Source organism: Phocoena phocoena, chromosome 8 (genome assembly GCF_963924675.1).
Source record: "Phocoena phocoena chromosome 8, mPhoPho1.1, whole genome shotgun sequence".
Classification (NCBI taxonomy): domain Eukaryota; kingdom Metazoa; phylum Chordata; class Mammalia; order Artiodactyla; family Phocoenidae; genus Phocoena; species Phocoena phocoena.
Genome location: NC_089226.1, coordinates 100,298,271 through 100,317,667, shown reverse-complemented (window position 1 = coordinate 100,317,667; position 19,397 = coordinate 100,298,271). Strand labels below are relative to the sequence as shown.

The 19,397-nt window shown below is 56.4% G+C and overlaps 1 protein-coding gene across 1 annotated transcript in view; it reads left to right on the top strand.

Moving 5' to 3' along the window:
- The window catches only part of SYT7 (synaptotagmin 7), a 79,031-nt gene that overhangs the window by 29,146 nt on the left and 30,488 nt on the right, over positions 1-19,397 (top strand). The window contains exon 5 of the mRNA XM_065882454.1: positions 15,736-15,839. Coding sequence (XP_065738526.1) covers positions 15,736-15,839 — 104 coding nt within the window. The remainder of the gene's footprint in view (positions 1-15,735; positions 15,840-19,397) is intronic.

Genomic DNA, 19,397 nt, shown 5'->3' with positions numbered 1-19,397 from the left:
ACAGCAACTAGGCAGGCCACCCCGCTCCCCGTGCCCACGGCCCCTGGCACAGGGGCCCATTCACAGCAGGGCCTGGGTACATCTTCCCACTTCCCTAGGGGGCCACCCCAGAGCAAACGCTCTCACACCCAGGCACTGGCAGCGTGCAAGCATGTTGGCGTTTGGGTCCGTGTGTACACGTGATGTGTATGTGTGCCCCACAGCAGGACGCGGCGGGGTGGGGATGGTCTACGTTTTCTAACCACCTTAGCTGGGGATTTATTCCCCTGCGGGAGAGGGTCCAGCAGGCGCCAAAGAGCCAGGCTGAACTATGGGCTCCTGCCTCAGGGATCACGGTAAGGAGGCAGCCCAGAGAAGAGACAGTTAGGAGGATTTGCCGGTAAGGGAAAACAGCGAAGGAGACTCTCTTAGCAGTGCCTGGTGGGTCCACAGACCGTCTTGTTCTTCACCTACATCTTCCATTTAATCTTCACAGCAGTCCCTCAGGGAGATCTCAATACCACTGTTGTACAGATAAGGAAACTGAGGCCCAGAGAGGTGGAGTGTCTCACCACGTCACTCAGGAGAGCAGGGATGAGATTGCAAGTCAGCCTCACTCCCAAACCTAGGTCTTAACCACTGGGCGACACTGTCCAGTGCCTCCCTTATCCCACTAGGATCTGAGCCAGCCTGTCTCTCGGCCCATCACTCGGAAGGGAGGGCTGGGAATCAGTATTGGCCCCAGCGCCTGCTTTAGCGCTCCGTGTCCCCTAAAGCTTTGTTCTCAGGTCCCTGGAGTGGGGCGGAGCCTCCTTCCCATCCTGTCTCCTCTCCCTCTCTCCAGGCCCCATGGAAGGATCCTCTCACCAAGGGGAGGCACCCCTTACTCCCTGCTTGGCACCTGCCAGCCCTGGAGGAGCCTGATGAATCGGCTGGGTGTGTACCCCCCGCACACAGAACCCCATTCCTCCCTCTCCAGCCCCCGCCTGGTTAGGGAGGTGTGAAGGGAGCGATTTCACAGCCTGTCAGCTGAGGCCTAAAAATACCCAGAACTCTGAGATGCTTGGGCAGAGAAAGGAGAGAGCAGGGACCAGGGATGGGGTTGTAGGGGGTGCAGTGGTAACTTGGGCAGAGAAGCCCTCTCGGCACCACAGTCCTGCTCGGGAGCAATGGGCAGAGCCACTGTCCCCTGGTCCCCCGTCTGGCTCCGTATCTGGCAATGCAGAGGGGAGCTGGCATCTCTAGGGTCTTGAGAGCTCAGCTCTGGCACTCAGACCTAAGGGAGGGCTTAGTCTCAGACAGGAACTGTGAACCTCGGGCCCCCAGAGCCTCCGATCGATGCCTCTTTCTCCCTCTCCACCCCCAGGTTGGCTGGCATCTTTGGGCTGTGGGAGCCAGGCTGGGCGTGTGCCTGCTTCCTTCCTGGAGAAGGTGCCCGCTTCTGTTAGGGGAGAGGTGTGAGGAAGGCATCGTGGATGGGGGTGCCGGCAGGTGCGGGATGTGACGTGCGAGCCACCCAGGCACCGGAGGGGGGCAGAGGAGAAGGGGCGTGGCGGCCCACATCACTACCACGTGGCCATATGCTGCAGCCTGGCACACGGCTTCCACGAGTCAGCCCAGAAAAGGGGGCCGTCCGTGTGTATGCGTGCATGTGGGCCTGCTGGAGCCGGCCTGTTCTTGTGGACACGGATGGCCGTGTGTGGCTATTCCAGACAGAAACTGGGTGGAAGCACAGGAGCGGATGTGGAAGCATGAACAAACGCATGTCGTGTCATGCAGACACGTGAGAGTGTGTGTGCTTCCCATGTGGAAATATGATGGCATGTGTGCCTGTGCAGAGGGACATAGGCAGATCTCTCTGGGGCACCAAGCAGGGGCTGAGAGAGTCATTAGGGAAACAGTGCAGAGTAGCAGCCAGAGCAGGGGCTCTGTGTCAAAAGCGATGGGGTGCGAATCCCAGATCGGCCACGTATTGATTAGCTTTGTGGCCTTGGACAAGTTACTTAACCTTTCGTTGCCTCATTTCCCCGTCTGTAAAATGGAGACAATAATAGCTCCTACTTCAGAGGGCTGCTGGGAGGTTTGCTGAGTTAATGTCCATACGTTGCCTGGAACCGTGCCTGTCACAGAGTTAGCACAGCGCATACTAGCTCTTGTTATCTGGTCCTACCCTTTGATGATATAGGTGGGAGCACCAGGCCGGAGAGGGCAAATGACATGCCCAAGGTCACACAGTATGTTAGTGGCAGAGCCAGGACTAGAACCCAGACTCCAGCACCTTAAGACAGGGCTTGTTCAAGTCTGAGACCTCCTTTGGCCACAAGAAGCCTCCACAACACAGAACTGTAACCCCATTGGCATTTGGGGCCTAGATTCTGCCAGGGCTGGGCTGGGATCTTGGGAACTCTGGGATCTGAGCATCTTCAGATAGCGCTGGGGTAGAGAGGTCCTCAAAGCAGTGGCCAGCCGCCTGAGTTAGAACCAGGCCACTGGTTAGTCTGCAGACTTTGCCAATTACTCAACCCTCCTGAGTCTCAGTTTCTTCCCTATAACAGAATAACAGTAATACACACTCTATAGGGTTATCGTGGGGATTAAATGAGATCTGCATGTAATGTCTTAAGTGGTGGGAACACTGTACCTAGTAAGTGCAATAATGTTAGCTGCAGTTGTAACCCTTGCAGAACCCTCCCACCCAGTGCTCTATAAATGGTGACTTCCTTTGCTTCCCTTCCAGCCCCTGGCAACCCTCACTCCCTTCTGCCTGCCACCCCACACTCCACAGAGCTTAGACTGATCAGGGGCTGACTTGCTGGCGACCAAGACCTGTGTTGTCTCCTGTTATTGGCTTTGCCTAGGAGGGAACAGGACCCACCACTGCAACTTAGCCCCTGATCCCTTTTCACCTGGCCTTACCACTCACTTGCTCTGTGACCTTGGACAAGCAGTTTTTCCTCTCTGGACCTTGATCCTGCCTCTGTAAAGTGGAGGGGCTAGACCACACAGCCCCAGAGCCCCTTGGTCATGTTGTTTTGTGACACCCAGGAGGGTCCTGGCTTAGCCTGCTGGAGGGGGTGGCAGGTTGGCAGGAAGGAAAGTCGGCTGGCTGCCTTGGGTGAGTGGAGCATCTGGGGCCTGAGCCGGCTGGTGGCCTGCCATCATGCCCGCCCACACCTGTGGCTGCGTAGGAGGGCGTGCAGGCCCAACTGGCTGGGCACTGACATTGGGGGAGGCTCAAGGACAATGATGTAGAGAGAGCCCTTCTTGGGGCCCTGGGAGCTGCCACTCCAGCTGTCCTCCCCCCCACTCCTCCCCTTCTCCCCAGGGATTTCCTTTAGCAATTCCTCCTTCCTGTCTCCCTCCCCTTTCTGGAGTCTCCCAGTATCTCCCCGCCTCTACCTCTTCCACTTCTGTAATCTTGACCATTTTCCGGGGTGCCTCCTTTCCTCCCTCTGCAGAAGGGAGATCTCTCCCTCCTCTTCTGTCTTCCTGCTTCCTGAGATGCCTCCTTTTTCCTCCCTATGACGTGTCCCCGTTTCTCTGGATCCTCCCGGCTCCCCCTGCTGCTCCGGAGCCTAGGTCTCTCTCTTACTCTGCATGGCACGTCCAGGCTCCTTCCAGCTTCTTGTGCCCCGGCTCTCTTCCACTTCAGAGTCCCTCCCCCCTCAGCATCCCCACCTCCCTTCTTCCCATTCCTTGGAGGCTCTTACTCCACCACCAGTCCCCCTGCCCTCAGAAGTTTCCTGGCCTCCTTCAAATGATGGGGCCGATCCAGGCAGTTCCTGTGGCTGCTGCTGCTACCTAGTACCTCAGGAACCCCCCACCCCTGTGAGTTGAGTAAAGGGGTCAGCCCAGGGCCCAGGGACTGTCAATCTTGCCTCCTAATTAGCAGGAAGTAATTGCCTGGGAAGAAATTTCATTTAGAATGAGACTTGGAGACTCCAAGTTAGAGCGGAGCCAATGGCTGCTCCCCTAGGGAGCGGGAGAAGGGAGACGGCTCAGGTCAGGGCCTCAGGAAGCCTGACCCGAGGCGAAAGCCCTTAAGACCCACTTCTGGCTTGCCTGCAGGACCTCAGCCTTGAGGAAGTGGCGAGAGAGAGCTCTGGGCTGGGAGTCCCACCATCTTCATCTGACCTGTGGCTCCACCGCTCATCGTGTGACTTGGGACAAAACTTATTCCTTTGAGCCTTAGTTTTTTTCTCTCCTGTAAAATCAAAGGAGGGCCTCCGTGCCATGAGGGCTGATTTGGACGGTGGCTGTGAAAGCAATTTGCAGGCTGCAAAGTGCTGTGGGAGTGTGAGGTGCTACTGTCTTCCTCCATGTGGCTCTCAGCTGAGACGTGAGGATCGTGGAGTGGTGGGGTAGCCCTGGAAATATGTAAGTGGCACTGAGGTTTCCCGAAGAACGTGGAAGGATGGTGAGGTAGACCCAGCTGAGCTGCAAGATTAAGGGCAGACGGATGTGGTTTCCCGTGCCAGTCTCAATACTTGCACCACCCTGAGTGGTCACCTCACCTCCCTGAGCTCCACTTTCCTGATCTGTAGGATGCGGATCCTGCTGCTTTCCTGGGAGAGGGAGGTTTGGTAAGGCTCAATGTGATAACGTTCGCAGAGCTCTTAGCGCAGTGCTTGGCCTACAGTACGTGCTCAGCATTTGATATTAGCTATGTCTACTGTAATTAAAGGATATTATCTTTCCTCCACGCCTGGATCCAGAGAAGCTGATTTGGGGTGTTGTCTTCAGGTGGTTTTGTTTTGCTGTTTGTTTTTGGAAGAGGGGAATTTCTACACCCAGTGAGGCTAACCAAGCAGATCTTCTCAAAGTGCCCCTGCCCGTGGGGTGCGAGGAGAGGAGTGGGCTCCAGCTGTGGGCTTCTCCCCCAACGCACACTTCTTCCTAGGCAAGAGCCGTGGGCAAGTTTCTTATGTGGGCGGGTGTGAGGTAGAGAGCCTCTGCCCCGGTGGAGGGGTATTACAGGGCTGTGTGTTCATTTCGTTAGGACTGGCCCAGCAGCGGGAGAAAAGGTTGTGTTTGTTTAAACAGGTCTACCCCACCCATCTTGGAGGGGGGAACAGGAAGTTCCACCTGGTAGGGTCCAGCAATGTGGGTTGAGTCTTTGCTATGAATGGGGCAGCATGGCACCCCAGGGTGGCTGGAAAACAGTCAGACAGCCTGGAGCTTTTGGGTGTTGGGCAGCACTGCAAGCTCAGAGCTCCAGATTGCCCCGGGAGGGGTGAAGGGGCGGCGAGGGCCCGGCGGTCTGCCGCTCCTTCCCCACACGCCCAGCGCCACCGCTGGGGACCTTCTGTGTTCCTGATCTGAGCGCAGTACCCGCGCCAGCCGCCAGGAGGCAGTGCGGCGGGGTCCCCTGAGGGAATGGGATGCGGCATTTACATTAGCGGGGAAATTCTTTTTGTCTGGAGTAGGGCTGCTGACTGGAGTTCTTGGTATCTGCGGACCTCATCCAAGAAAGGGGGTTCTTGAGGTCGGGCTGCTCACTGCTGTGGCTTCAACTTCGGACTTATCACGGAGTGATTAGCAGAGTAAGGTAGGACCGCTACGCTGCAGTCCTGAAAAAGCTTCTGGTTTCCTGAATTCCGCTCGCCCGGGGCAATGCACGGGGTGGCCTGGAGGAGGGGGCAGTCTCGGGACTGAGTTTCTGTTTCAGGACCAAGGACAGAGGCCGTGGGACGATCGTTGTTTCAGCACCGCGGACAGAGTTCAGAGCCGCGGGCTCTGTGGATCCATCCAAATATTTGTGGTGCAAACAATACCCCCAGAATATGGAAGAATGGCACCTCCAAGAGGGAGTCTAAGACACCTTATATTCTAACGAGGAGACTTGGGGCCAGGCAGTTGACTAAGGTCACACAGCCACAGTGACAGTGGATGGCAGGACTGGGTTCAGGTCCACAGTGGTCTCTCTCCATCCACCTCTCCCACACCTGGATTCCCACTGGTTATATCCCTCCTTCCTGACCATCTCTGAGAGCAGCTTCACATTATGTTGTGTCCCTGAGAGCCCTTGAGCTGGTGAAGATTAAGTGGACCCCCCCCACCACCACCATCAAAAGCTCAAGAATCTGAATCCCAGGATAGAAGATTCCTAGACCCTGTGGCTTTCATGGCTCCAAGCTTCAGATGGGAGGGCGTCAGGGCAGGACAGGTACCCTGTCCTGTAAGGAAGCCTATGACTTGGGGAGGTAGTGTTGAGTCTTCAGCATGAGGAACTCTTAAGTGCTCTGAGATCCTCAGATAAAATACAGCACACCGTTCCAACCCCAGCTTCTTTGCAGCCGTGTATTATTAATAACAGTAAGATGCTGATTTAGGCCAAGGCACAACAATGCATTATTCATAAGAGTAACTAGTGGTCAAGGCCTGCGCTTGATCATCCCATGTCCCTGATCCTGCCACCGCTCCACAGTCCTGGTGGAGAGACCCTCCAACTGAGCTCCTCCTTCTCCTGGGGTCCTGCTGCCCTGATGGACATGATCATTTTCATGGCTGCCCAGGCAGCTCATCAACTTTGGGATCAGGGTGGGTGGCATGTTCCGGGCTAACTTCTGGCTGGACACCCTTCAGTCTGGGCTCCCTGCTCAGAGCTGGCACCTGGCCCTGTCTGTCCTGAATGGCTTTGACCCTGATGACTTCCATACTCGGCAGCTCTCTCGGGTCTACAGATGGCCTATTACCCCGCACCCCCTCTTTTGAGGCTGAAGACTGAAGCCAGATGCACCAGGCTTTCCTAAGCCAGGAATTTTGGGAGTTTTTTTGGGGGGGTGGCTGTGGTGAGAGGAGGGGCTCACCGGGCAGAAGATACCCCCACCACCTCCATTAAATATGACGATGGATTTAAAACCCTCGGTAGACTCTGGAGTACTTTGTAAACTGTTGTGCACTGAACAAGCCTGAGCCATTATTACCAAGGCCACACTCTCTGCTGGAAGAGAGAGCAGAGGTAGAGAAGGTGTGGATGAGGCCCTCACAGCTCACCAGGCCCCGCTCCCTGATGAGAGGTCGGAGTGCTTGTGGATCCTGACATGTCCCCGTCCAATTTCTTGCTGGAACGGCTCCTGGCCCATCCGGATAATCCTTCATTCGCTGTTTACTCACTTGGCATCTCCTCTGAATTCTAAACCGTCTGCATCCAGGCGGCCTCTGCGGCCCCTGCCAGCACACTCTCCCTAGCTCACTCACACATTGTTTTTATTACAGTCAAGGTTGAGGAGGCTTGCTCTCACTAAGCCCCTATTTTCAGCTACTTGTAACTTTCCGAAACAGTTCCCCGCAGGCCTCCTCTTTTGCCAGCCTTGTTCCCGCCCCAGGTGAGGCCGACATTGCTTTCGAGGCCTGGAGCTTTGCCTAGCTGTCTGGGGTTCAGAGTTTAGCTCATCGGTTTTCTGTTGCTTTCTCGCACACTCTGCCTTTTTCTGGCTTTCTTGTGTGTGTCGGGTTGAGAAGAGGAAGGAAGGTGGGATAGGCACCAGAAATGTTCCCTTCCCGTGCCCAAATAGCCCTGGGGCTGGTAGGCTCTGCCCTTGCCCTCCCACCTTCCCCCATTTCCATCTGCTCTCTGTGCACGTGGAGGGGTGCTTCCTGTGGAAACCTGTGACTCCAGCTTTCGCTGTTTTCCACCTCGAACGTCATCCTGCAGCCACCGAAGGATGGTGGGGGGAGGCGCTGGGGCATGAGGCACTGTCGTGCAGAATCAAGTGGGAGGAGGCAGGACCAGGATGGGAATGTGATCCGCAGCATCACTGCTTTATCTCTGGAATCGTGGTTGCACCCTAGTCCGTACCAGAGACACGGCCCTGGGAAAGTCCTCAGGTACCCCACCAGCCTCTTCTTCCTGCTCCTGCCCGGCCCCAGGCACCCAACCCCCAACCCGTTCTGAGACTTTGAGAACATCTGAGCATCTGTCTGATGAGGCCGCTTTACTGAGGCCAAGGGCTGGGGCAGTGGAGGTGGGAAGGAGCCGTGGCAAAGGTGTGTGGGTAAGAGGGGTCATTGAAGAGCTTGGGGGAGTTCGTGGGGAACTGGAAGCCCTTTCCCCGGCTGCTCTTTGTTTTGTGTTCACTCCATTTCTTTCTTCCCTTCCGTCTATACTCGGAGCAACTTGTTTTAAGGCTTAGTGCCCGTGGGGCACAGAGTCGAGGTCTTCCAGACTCCAGGCTCAATCCTGGCTTTGTCTCTCTTCTGCTGTGTGGGCAAGTGCTGACCCCTTCTGAGCCTCAGTTTCCTTCTTTGTAAAATGAGGATAAGAGGATTTACCTTCAGAGGGTGCTAAGGACTGTGAACATGATTCAGTGCTGAGCATACATTAGTTACTATGGCTAAAGGCACTTGGTGAGGAAAGCAAGGGCCTGGGATCTGAGGATGACTCCAGGACGTTAGGAGGGTGTGGGGGTGATGGGACAACTTTGGACTGGCTGGATGTGGGGAGTGTGTGTGTCACCATCTGAGAGCATCAGAGCAAGTGAATTCTGGGGAAAAGAGCCTATGTGCCCAGATCTCCAGCATGTCCAATGGCTCCTCTATGTCGTGTCCTGGACTATGGGCTGTCGGAGACACCGAGCAATGAGGAGAACCTCTTAGCCCTGCTTGGAGGACAGGCCTACTCCCAAGAAAAGGAGGCTGGACAGAAGGCAGTTCATTCAAGTTTGGAGAGTGCTGTGAACGCTTGTCATCAGGGAGGGCTTCCTGGAGGAGGAAGGCTCACGTGGACCTTGAATAATTTCATGCATTTGTTTAGCACATATTTATCCAGCCTCTCCTATGTACCAGACCTTGGGCTACAGAGATGAGTGATCTGGGGGGTCTCAGCCCTCCAAGTGTTCCCAGTGGGGGAAAGACATACAAAATGCTAATTATTAATCCACAGTGATGAATTGTCATAGTTACGGGGGCAACAGAAAGGAACGTGTGAGGGAATGAAGACCATCTTTGTCTAGGGATCTTGAGAATAGAAAGAAGAGAATAGAAGGGAGGGCATTCCAGGCAGAGGGAAGAGCTTATGTGAAGTCTCAAGTGTGAAAGAGGTTGGCCTTCTTGAAGGAAGGAGGGCAGTGGGGTGTGGCTGGATCTCGCAGTGTAGCATGTTACAGAGTGCTGTCACGTGCTTCACCTCAGAGGGGGACAGCCATAGCAGGGTCAAGGACAAGTTCAAGTTGCCTTAATTCCCCACACCTGTTTTTTTCCTCTGCGAAATGGGAATAATAATTTTAAAGGTTGCAGAGAGCACATGAGATGGTGCCTATAGACTTCCTGGCACGGTGTCTACCACAAAAGGCACGTGCTCAATGAATGTTAGCTATTATTTGATCCTGACAACACCCCAGCAGGGCAGGTCAGGGGTTCTTATCATCATTTGAAGGTAAAACACTGAGGCCCAGAATGGGACTCGCCCTGGGTCACTGGCTGGGAGCAGAGGTGGGACTTGAACCCAAGTCATTTGCAAGTCTACTGCCTGTCTCACTGCTCTGCTCCAGAGGACAGATGTGCATGGGGGGAGAATTCCAGGCCAGAGGAAGTGCATGAACATTTAGACCTCGTGGACAGCAGAGTGGTCTAGGCATCTGTTCGTGACCGTGACCATGACCGTGACCGTGGGTGTGTGTGCACGTTTGTGTGTGAGTGTGAGCATGGGTGTCCATTCAAGAGGTGAGTCAGCATGGCTTGTGTGTGTGTGTGTGCGCGCACGTGTGTTTATACGCGGGAGGCGGGCATAGGCGTCTGTGCCAAGGGTGAGTCTCCGTGGCTCGTGTATGTGAGCCATGGGTGTCCACATCTCTGGCCTGTAGGTGTGCACCTGCTCCCCCCTCCCCTCCTGTTCCTCTCTGGCAGCTCCTCAGGGCATCTCAGCAGCCAGTGGCCCTGTTTGATTCTGTTCATCTATAAATCATGGCTTGCTGAGGAGATGAGAAGGAGCTGGGAGTGGGAGCAGAGTCCTGGCAAGGGACGGGGTCATTTCTGCAGTTCACACCTGAAGCCCAGCCTGGCTTCCAACTGTTGCCCACCCTCACCCCCCAGCCCCATGCCTCAGCCCTCCCCATTCCTTGCCATAGGTGTTCACTGATGCTTGTTCTTCGTTAAGCCCTGGGCCAGGTCCTGGGGCAGGGATCAGGGGTGCACAAGATCGAATAAGACGTGACCCCTGGCTTCCGCTATCCTGTGGGGAATACTGAATGTGTATTCAGTATTTCATACAACACATTGAGGGCCAACTCCATGCCGCAGATGTCTCTAATGCAGGGTTCGACGTGGTAATGCTATGATAATAGCTAGCATTTACTGCCTACTTATTCCGTGTCAGGCACTGTGCTAAGTGCATTCTTTGTGCTAATTCCTTTAAACCTCACAGTAGTGCTACGGGGCCTGCACTATCCCTGTTTACAGATGGGGAAACCAAGGCACACAGAGATGAGGTCACACAGCTCGGAAGAATAAGAATCCGAATTGCCTGACAGTCTGGCTCCAGAGCCCTGGTTCTTAGTCACTGCACCTTAAAAGAAGGGTGCAGGCACAGTGTGATGGGAGCTCTGTGAAATTAATTCCCACTGGGGAGATTATGGAAGGCTTCCTGGAGGAGGTGCTTTTCATCTGGGTCTAGAAAAATCAGGACTTGTCAGTCAAAGATGGGCATGGGGGAAGACCAGAAGGGATCCTGGTGCGTGTGCGTGTGCGTGTGAGTGTGTGTGTGTGTGTGTGTGTGTTTGTGTTTAAAAGAGAGAGGCTCTCAAACTCTGTCACTGCAGCCCGTCCCATCTCTTCTATCCCGTCTTGTTTGGGTGACAAGTGAGATAACGTATGCAAGCACTGGGCATTCAAAAAATATTTACTGAGCACCTCCTGTGGGTTTGCCTGTCACAGAGGTTATCAGAATGAACAAAGCAGATACAGCCCCTACCTTCATAGTCTGGTACGCAGTAGGCACTTAATAAATGGTAGCCTCTATTACTATCATTCCTAGAGGCTTGGGATTCCTCCTCATTCATTCAACAAGCATTTATTGGGCACCTACTCTATGCCTGGCTCTGTCCTTGCTGCTGGGAAGACAGCGGTGAACACGAGATTGAGCCCCGCCCTCATGCAGTTGATGTTCTAGAAGGGAAGGCTGTGTGTGGGCATCTTGTCCACCTTCAAAAGGGGTCCACCTCCTCAAGCACACAGGTTTTATTTACCCTGAGAGCTCCCGGTGGGGTGGCATGGTCAGAACCATGGGCTATGCCGACAGCACCTGGCAAAGCCTACAGGACTCTACTGGATTGTCATTAATCCTGGGCTCTAATTGGTTGACATGGCCGCCAAAGGCCTGGGCAGAGGGTCAGGGACATGCCCGAGTTTACATCTCACGTCCTGGCACCCTTGGGACTGGACCCCAGAGGCCTAGCTCTCCTTGTTCCTGGCTCACCCAGCCTCCCAAGTCTCCCGATGTCATCTGTCTGCCCTTGTCTGTGTCTCATCCCTGGGACCCAGATGTCTCCTCTGCCCAAGGATAGGTCGTGGAACTCAGCTCTGTCAGAAGGCTGACTAGGGCTGCAATATTTTATTTCCCCAAATGTTAATATGCTGACGCTAAGGGGACTTGAAACCATGTATGTCATCGGAGGAAGGGTTAGACGGGCTGGGGCAGCTTTGCCTGGAGAAGACTGGAAGGGGACATGAGAGCTGTCAGCAAGGATTTGGAGGCCTGTCATGTGGCAGCGGGAGCTGGTTTGTTCCCGGCAGCTCCAGAGGACAAGCTTAGGACCTTGGGGGGAAGTTCCAGGGAGACAGATTGAGCTCAGCTCAAGACACAGCAGCCCTAGCTACCAACGCCCATTTGTGGAGGGTCTGCATCCTGCAGAAGCAGCTTCCTGCCCCTGACAGGGCTGCCCAGGGCGTTCGTTCATTGATGAGGCCTGACTTCCAAGGTCCCTTGCAGCCCGAGACATAGTGACTCCGTGTTCTGGGAATGGTTTCACCCGGGCTGGCAGGCAAGAACAGGCTTGCCTCCCTTGATGGCAATATCGCGTGCAGGCCGAGGACATCGTGTCACTTTGGTTCACAGCATCGATGCAATTTGCACTGGCAAGGATTTGTTTTACCGTGGATTCAAGGGCTGTCCAAGGGTTGCTTGGGGTGGGGGGCAGGGAATCTTTGGGAATCTTTGGGGGAGGGGTCAGCTGCCTGGAAGATGACAGCATCCATTCATGCTGCAGGGGTTCCTAGGGTCACTGATCCAGGAGGGTTCAACTTTCCTTAGTAACACATCCCTTTCCTCAAATGGAACTTTCTGTGGAAGCCCAAGATGTGAAACAGGGAAACCATGCTGCTTTCGTTGAACAGGGCTTGAGGGCACACAGCCCCATCTACTCAGCATCCATCTCTGTGGCCCCTGAGAAATTCCTAGGAACCCTAGGTGTTCCAAAGAACACACCTGGAAAACCACTGGCCACTCGCCTCTGTAGTGGGTGTGATGTCAAGACAAAGAATGTAGACTGTGAGTCAGACTGCCTGGGTTCGAACCCTGGCTCCACCGCCTACTAGCTGAACGACCTTGAGCAAAGTACTTGGCCCCTCCGTACCTCAGTTTCCCCATCTGTAAGATGGGGACAATCTTAATGCTCACCTCGGTTATTATTGTGAAGACGAATTTGTTGCTGCATGTGGAACACCTAGAACCCCTGCTTCTCATCAGAATGAGGAAGGATCAGCTCTCCACACATGAAGGCACAGATTCCAAGAGGTCGAGCGCCTTGCTCGTGGCCACACAGCTGGTTAGTGGCCAGAATAAGGCCTCAGCCTCATTCTCCTAGACTCCAAGCCCAGTGCTAATTCTCCATGCCCACAGAATACTAATTGCTTAAGATGGGCATTCCCTGGGTCTCTGGGGACCACTGGCTTTTGGGATTGACAGCCTCTGTCCTCAGGGGCTCTCCAGCCTAGAGCAGGGGTTGAAGAGCCGTTTTTGATAAGGACCTTGTTTGGCAAAGAGAGGAAGAGGCTCCAGGGAGGTAATCCCTTGGAGAATTGCCCCATGGCTAGAGATATGTGGGGGAGGGTGCATGCAGAAAGGGCACGGGGGCAGAGGAATCACCTGGACTCTGACCTCCTGCCACAGCTCCCAGCTCGTGAGCTCGCTGACTCGCCCTCTGATCCTGCCCCTCCCCTGCTCAAAAACCTTCCATGGCTCCTACGGCCTACTAACACAGGAAGCCCCTCGGCCTGGAAGACAAAGCCCCTCGCCACCGGGCCCTACTCTCATTCCCAGCCTCGTTCGCCACTTCACTCCCCATAACCTAGTCCAGCTCCTCAAGCAACACGCCTGACCCTTCTTCCCCTCTCATGCCTTTGCTCTCGCCGTTCCCTCTGCCCAGATTGTCCTACCCTCACCTCACATCCCTCTCCCAGACCACACCAAATACCGCCTCCTCAGGAAAGCCTTCCCAGATAGCTCCCTAGTCCAGCAACCACTTCTTCGTCTGTGTTTCCAGAGCTCTCTGTACACCTGAGTGGGAACTAACCCAACAACCTTAATAATAATCCGTATCTACTGAGTACTACCACGGGGTGGGTGCCATTATTATCTTCATTTTATTTCTTTTAATGTAGGGTTTGTTTGTTTTTTATAAATTTATGTATATTTTATTTATTTATTTTTGGCTGCGTTGAGTCTCTGTTGCTGCGTGGGGGCTTCCTCTAGCTGCAGCGAGTGGGGGGTCGGGGGTGGGGGGCTACTCTTTGTTGCAGTGCGCGGGCTTCTCACTGCGGTGGCTTCTCCTGTTGCGGAGCACAGGCTCTAGGCATGCGGGCTTCAGTAGTTGTGGCTCTCGGGCTCTAGAGCGCAGGCTCAGTAGTTGTGGCGCACGGGTTTAGGTGCTCCGTGGCATGTGGGATCTTCCTGGACCAGGGATTGATAGCGCCCCGCCCCCCAGACCCTCCCCGTGGGGCAGGGGCAGCTTCCATGAAGAGAGTTAGAAAAAGCGCCGGCCCCATTCTCGGAAGGTGTGTTCGCGCACCTCTTGACCACAGGCCTGGGTCTGGGGGCCCTGGTGGTGTGCCCTGTGGTGTTATGCACCCCCCCATCCCCAGAAGCCTGGAGGTTAAAGACGGAGGCCTCCCATTTGGCCTAAGAACTGTGACAAATGTGGCCCCTTCAGCCTTGCAGAGCTGCGCTCCTCCACCTGATGGAGGGAAAGACAGGACCAGTTCCTCGGTGTCTGTGGACTGTCCGGATCAGAGCTCCCTGGTGCTGTGGGCCCTGAGGTTGACAGTGAACTGGTGCAGTGGCTTCCTGGGGACCGAGGCTGTGGACCTGGGATGGGAGGAAGCTTAGTTGGCCTGGCAGGTGGACAGGAGGCGCCCAGCGAGGGTGGCTTTTTCCCACATCTCGGCAGCTCCGGAGGTTGGGGAGGGAGGGGTGGGGCCCAATCAGGATTCTGGGGAGAGCGGGCAGCAGACTGGCTGCCCAGGGCACTGGAGTAGTGGTGGGAGGCGGCCCGAGGGCCCTGAGAACAGGGGATGACCGCCTGGCCCTCCTTCATGAGGCCCCGCAGCAAAGCATGAGACACCGGATGCCAGAAGCTAAAACCGAAGGAACCGGGACCAGACAGATCTTGTCAACTCTTAATTACCACCAGCGCTGAAACCGAAAAGCCTAAGCAGGCTCCTCTGTAAATAAACAGCGTCCCCTTGACTTTAAGACGCGTCCCCACCGTACACATATTTACAGAGCACAAGTGATCTATGCCGGTCTCTGTCGACTCACTCCCCCACATGACGATATCTGGTCAAGGTTTGCCTTCCTTACGTTTGCTTTGGGCTCGTGTTTACAGCCACCTGTGAGGAGGGAGGGAGGAGGTTTAATCCGCATTTACAGGGGGGAGAAAACTGAGCTGTTAGGTGACTAAAGCCACACAGCTAGCAAGTGGTGGGATTTACACAGAAACCCGGGGTTTTGCTCCCAGGGCAATCCATCAAGGTTTCCACTCCGAAAGCATAGGACCCCTGAGCTGTTAGAATGGAAGCTGTGGGGCAGCCCCTGGGGAACATTTAGGACATTGCCAGCCAACAAAGGGGGTGCTGAGCCGATGGGGTGGGAGGACTGGAGGCGAGCTCAGGGGCTAGGGCATGGGAGGACAGGGTGTGCAGAGGCCAGCTGGGTAGACTTGCAGCCCAAAAAAAGCTGAGCCAAAGCGGGTGAGGACGGGTCAGAGCATTCCAGAGATTCCCTCTTTGACTATACATGTAGCTGTGGAGTCTTGGGCAACACTTAAGAGGGTCTGTCAGTGCCTGTGGGGCAGATGTCGTCAGAGGGACTACGGGAACTAACGCTTTGGGCAAATTCGGCTGGAGTTGTGGCTCCGGGTATGTAGAGGGGGCGGGCGGGGATGGAATCATGCCACACAGAAGCGGTGGCTCTTTTAGAGGCATTTGAAAGCCCGGTGGGTGAGGCCTGGCTAGGCCAAGGGCACACTTGGCCTCTCCCTTCGAGGGTGCAAAGTTTGGGGGTTGGTGCGGACCCCACGCAGGGCTCGTGCAGTGAGGGACTGGGAGAGACCTGCCCGGAGACTCCCATTTTACAGATGAGGAAAGTGAGATGCAGAGAGAGGAAGAGACTTCCCAAGGTCAGCCAGCAAGGCAGAGCTGGGAGTAGAACTTGGGGCGCAGAGCTCCCAGTGTGGCTAGGGTGGTTGTTCCAGGGGGCTCTGGGCTGAGGGAGGGTAGCTGGCCCTGGCGAGTGAGGGTCTGACCTGTGTGTGTCCTCTGCAGGGGCGCCCACCCGCGATGTCCTGCTGGTCTCTGCCATCATCACCGTCAGCCTTAGCGTCACTGTCGTCCTCTGCGGCCTCTGCCACTGGTGTCAGCGCAAACTGGTGAGGCTCCCAAGGGCCCCGGGGACGGGGCCTGGCCCTGCCCCCACCCCCACTCAATTACAGGCTCGTGAACGCTCTCAAGGGCGCGTGCAGATGACCCACTTGCCCACCCAGGCATACTTCCGTGGAAACTCACACCACACGCACGCACGCGCAGACTGAGAATCGAGGCCCCCTCCCACACAGCTCTGAGCGCCCTGTGCCCTCCGCCCACGGCCCCCAGCACAGGGCTGGGCGTGGCCGAGCTGGGCCTCCTGTCCAATGAGGAGGCTCCGCCTGACCCGGCCCCCCCCCCCAACGGGCGCCCGCACATCCATCCTGGTTCTGGGGGTTTGTACAAGCACAAATGGCTTCTTTTCATTTTTAACGAGGGCTGGGAAATTAACGAGCAGGATTAGGCCATCAGTAAGTAACGAGACCATCAGGAGGGACATTCATCACCGGAGGGCGCCGTGAGGAGGAGGAGCCGGGCTGAGCCGCCCTCCCTGCGCCCCGGCAGCTCAGCTCCCGGAGTGGGGCTGAGCCTCGAGAACCCTACTCATCCCCCGTCCTGCTGCCCCAGCTTAGAAGTGCGATGGGGACTTTGGGGACTGCAGGGGGACCCCCGAAGGTGGGCCCAGAGGTGTCCCAGGTGTGGGGCCTTTCCGGGCTTAGGTGAAGAAGGGTCGCTGGCAGGCACCTTCCATGCCCCGGATTGAGAACGGTGGGAGTGAGGGCAGGGTGCCGCGTCTGGGAGCCCCATTCTCTCCCTGCCCGCCACAGAGGGGCGTGGGGCACGGTGGGGGGAAGGGCTGTGGCCATGGGTGCTGTGTAGGTGGGGGCTCAATGCCTTAGTCCTAAAGAAGAGAAGGGGCAGATGCTCCTGGGGAGGGCCCAAGAGGCCCATAACCCAACGTGCTTCCTTCGGGAAAGGCAAACCCGGGCAATGGGAGCGCGATTCTTCATCCCGGGATGTTCAGCTTCAGGCAGCTCCTTTCCCTGGAGAGGAGCCAGGGAGAAGGCCAGCCCTGCCCCACGTGTGAGTGTGTGCGAGTGTGTGTGTGACTCGGGCCCACTCCTTGCATGCAGGTGCCAGACTGGCTGCCCTGCATTGTTCCTGGGTTTCCTGTCTCTCTGTCTGTCTCAGAATTTCAGGGGAGGTGGAGGAGGGGCTCGGTCACGTGCTCATGTGTGCGAATGTCCTCAGAGGCTTGGGAGTGGCTGAGCACGCACTGCAGCCCTGTGGCCTCGCTGCAGGGCCCGTTCGGCTGTCTGTCTGTCTGTATTTGAAGGCAGGGGAGGGTTGTATGAACAGGCGCTGCTGGTGACCTTGACTGGGGGTCTTTTGTGCTAAGGGTGTCGACTTTGAGGGCATTGGTACAGAGTGTGTGTGTGCGTATGTGTGTGTGTGTGTGTTTCCCTGTATTCGTTGAGAGCCCTACCCCCACTCACCTGGAGACAGGAGTTCAGAGATGACAGCTTTTGTAGCAGGTCGGGGGCCTGTCAGTGCAGTAAGTGCCTTGGGAAGCTGAGAACTGCGGAACCTTCCCTGGCCCAGCCCCTCCTCCCAGCCTCCAGCCAGAGCTTCCTCAGGGGTCTCGGGTCCGGACCGCAGTGTGTCCCTCTTGACTTGTCCCTCTGAGCTGCTGATAGAATGTTCCTTCGCCTAGGACCCCCCAATCCTGCCACCCCCTTCCAACCCCTGGTCTCAGAAGCCAGGGAGCTTTTTGTCCAGGCTGTCTCTATGCTCCATGGAAGGGGCTTTAAAATGCTCCCCCTGCACAGTTGCTGGGCTCTCCTTGCCTGCCTGTCCCCTCAGCAGCAGTGACGTGATACCTGACAGCCCAGATCCCATTTCCAAACATTAATAACTTCCTTAATCTCCAACTGGCTTTTTCCGGATCAGCCTGGCCAACCCCCTCCCTGATAAGCAGGCTTGGGGGATTGGGCTCCTTTGGAGCTGTTTTATGTCTCCTGGACCCCACCTGGGGTTCCTATCGTTGCCCCATTAACTTCCCCTGACCCCCAAGGCAAGTCCTGCCCTGGTTTCTGTCCCCCATGTGCCCCAGCTCCTCTGCAAAAGGGTCCTTGCCGCTGGAGGGGAGGGCTCTCTGAGCTGTGGAAGGAAGAGGGACAGGCAGAAGCTCCCAGAATGCCTTGGGTGAACCAGGTGCCGGGCCTTGGGGAAGGGGCAACGGACCAGCCTTCAAAGAGGGTGCTGACCAGAGCAAGTTCCCTGAAGACTAGGAAGAAAGAGGAGAAGGGGTGAGGGGTGGGACGGGGGGGGCTCTCGGCAGGGTACTGCCTGCCCCACGCTGCCGCACCTGCTGGAGGACGGGGGGCGGGACTCCTGCCTGAGGGTCCTGCCCAAGAAGGGCCCTTGGCCACCAGGGAGGGGCTCCAGGCTCCTGATCTGCCCAGTTGGAACTAGGAATTGTTTGGGATTTGAACTTCTGGGTAATGATGGGAGGGACTGGAGTTGAGGTGAGAGAGGGCAGCTTTTGTGGACCCAGGGGATCCAGCAGCTCTGTTTTTTAACTCTTAAAGTTCTGGCTCAGAGGCAACGGCCTGAGGCTTGGACCCCTGGGTGGGTGGGGCTTCCAGTTAATGGATTTGGGGAACTGCCGGGTACCAGGTTCCACACCAAGTACCAGAGCCCATACAGTCCCTGCCATTGGGGACTATGTTCCCAGGGGTGGGAGCTGAAGTAGGTAAACAGAGTAATAATAATAATTATTATTATTACTTGAAGGGTGAGGGACCCAGGGCTGATCCAGTAACATCACACCATTTCAGACAGGAGGGGAAAGGGGGGCTGGAGAGGGCACGGGACGTGAGCAGGGTGACATGGAGAATGTGGGGCACTGCTGGGACAGGACCCTGGCACCCCTGAGGCATAGGCGTACTGGAGGTGGCATGAGGGCCCTCCCCCCACCTCCACCCCCTTCCTGGGAGCTCCGCTGTTGTCCTCCCGAAGCAGGCGACTCCAGTCCCCGGAAGGGGCTGCAGCTGGCGGGAGTGTCGGGGGACGCGGCCGTGTGGCTTTTATTTTGCTTCAGGGAGGATGCAGTAATTGACTGATGTGGCTGTGGTCTTGGCTCACATGACGGGATGTTGGAGGAATGTGTGCCTGCGTGTGCGTGTGTGTGTGTCCCCGACCCCACTCGGCTGGGCAGGGGCAGGCCAGTGCCCAGTGGGAGACAGCTCCGGCCCCTGCACAGCCCCCCTCCCCCGCCCAGGCCCGTGGCCCCTGGGTGTGCGTGAGGACATTTGGTGGCAGCCAGGAATGTTAATGGTGCCGGGCTCTGTGTGAGCTAAATTTAGAAACCCAAACCAAAGAGGTGAACGGTGCTCACCTTCCTGGCAGCAGGCCCTGTCACCGCTGCAGCCCTTCCTCTAGCCAGGGGACCTGGCACGCCCACCCCGTCATCCTGCCCTGCCCCTCCCTCCACCCGTGCTGGCTGAGGAAGAGCCAGGCTGCCCCCGGCCCCAGCGTCAGTGGGCAGCCTCGCTTCCCAAGGCTGCCTTCCTGTGAAGGAGGGTGCTCAGGCCCTGCCCTGCCTCACGGGCCCGGGGCAG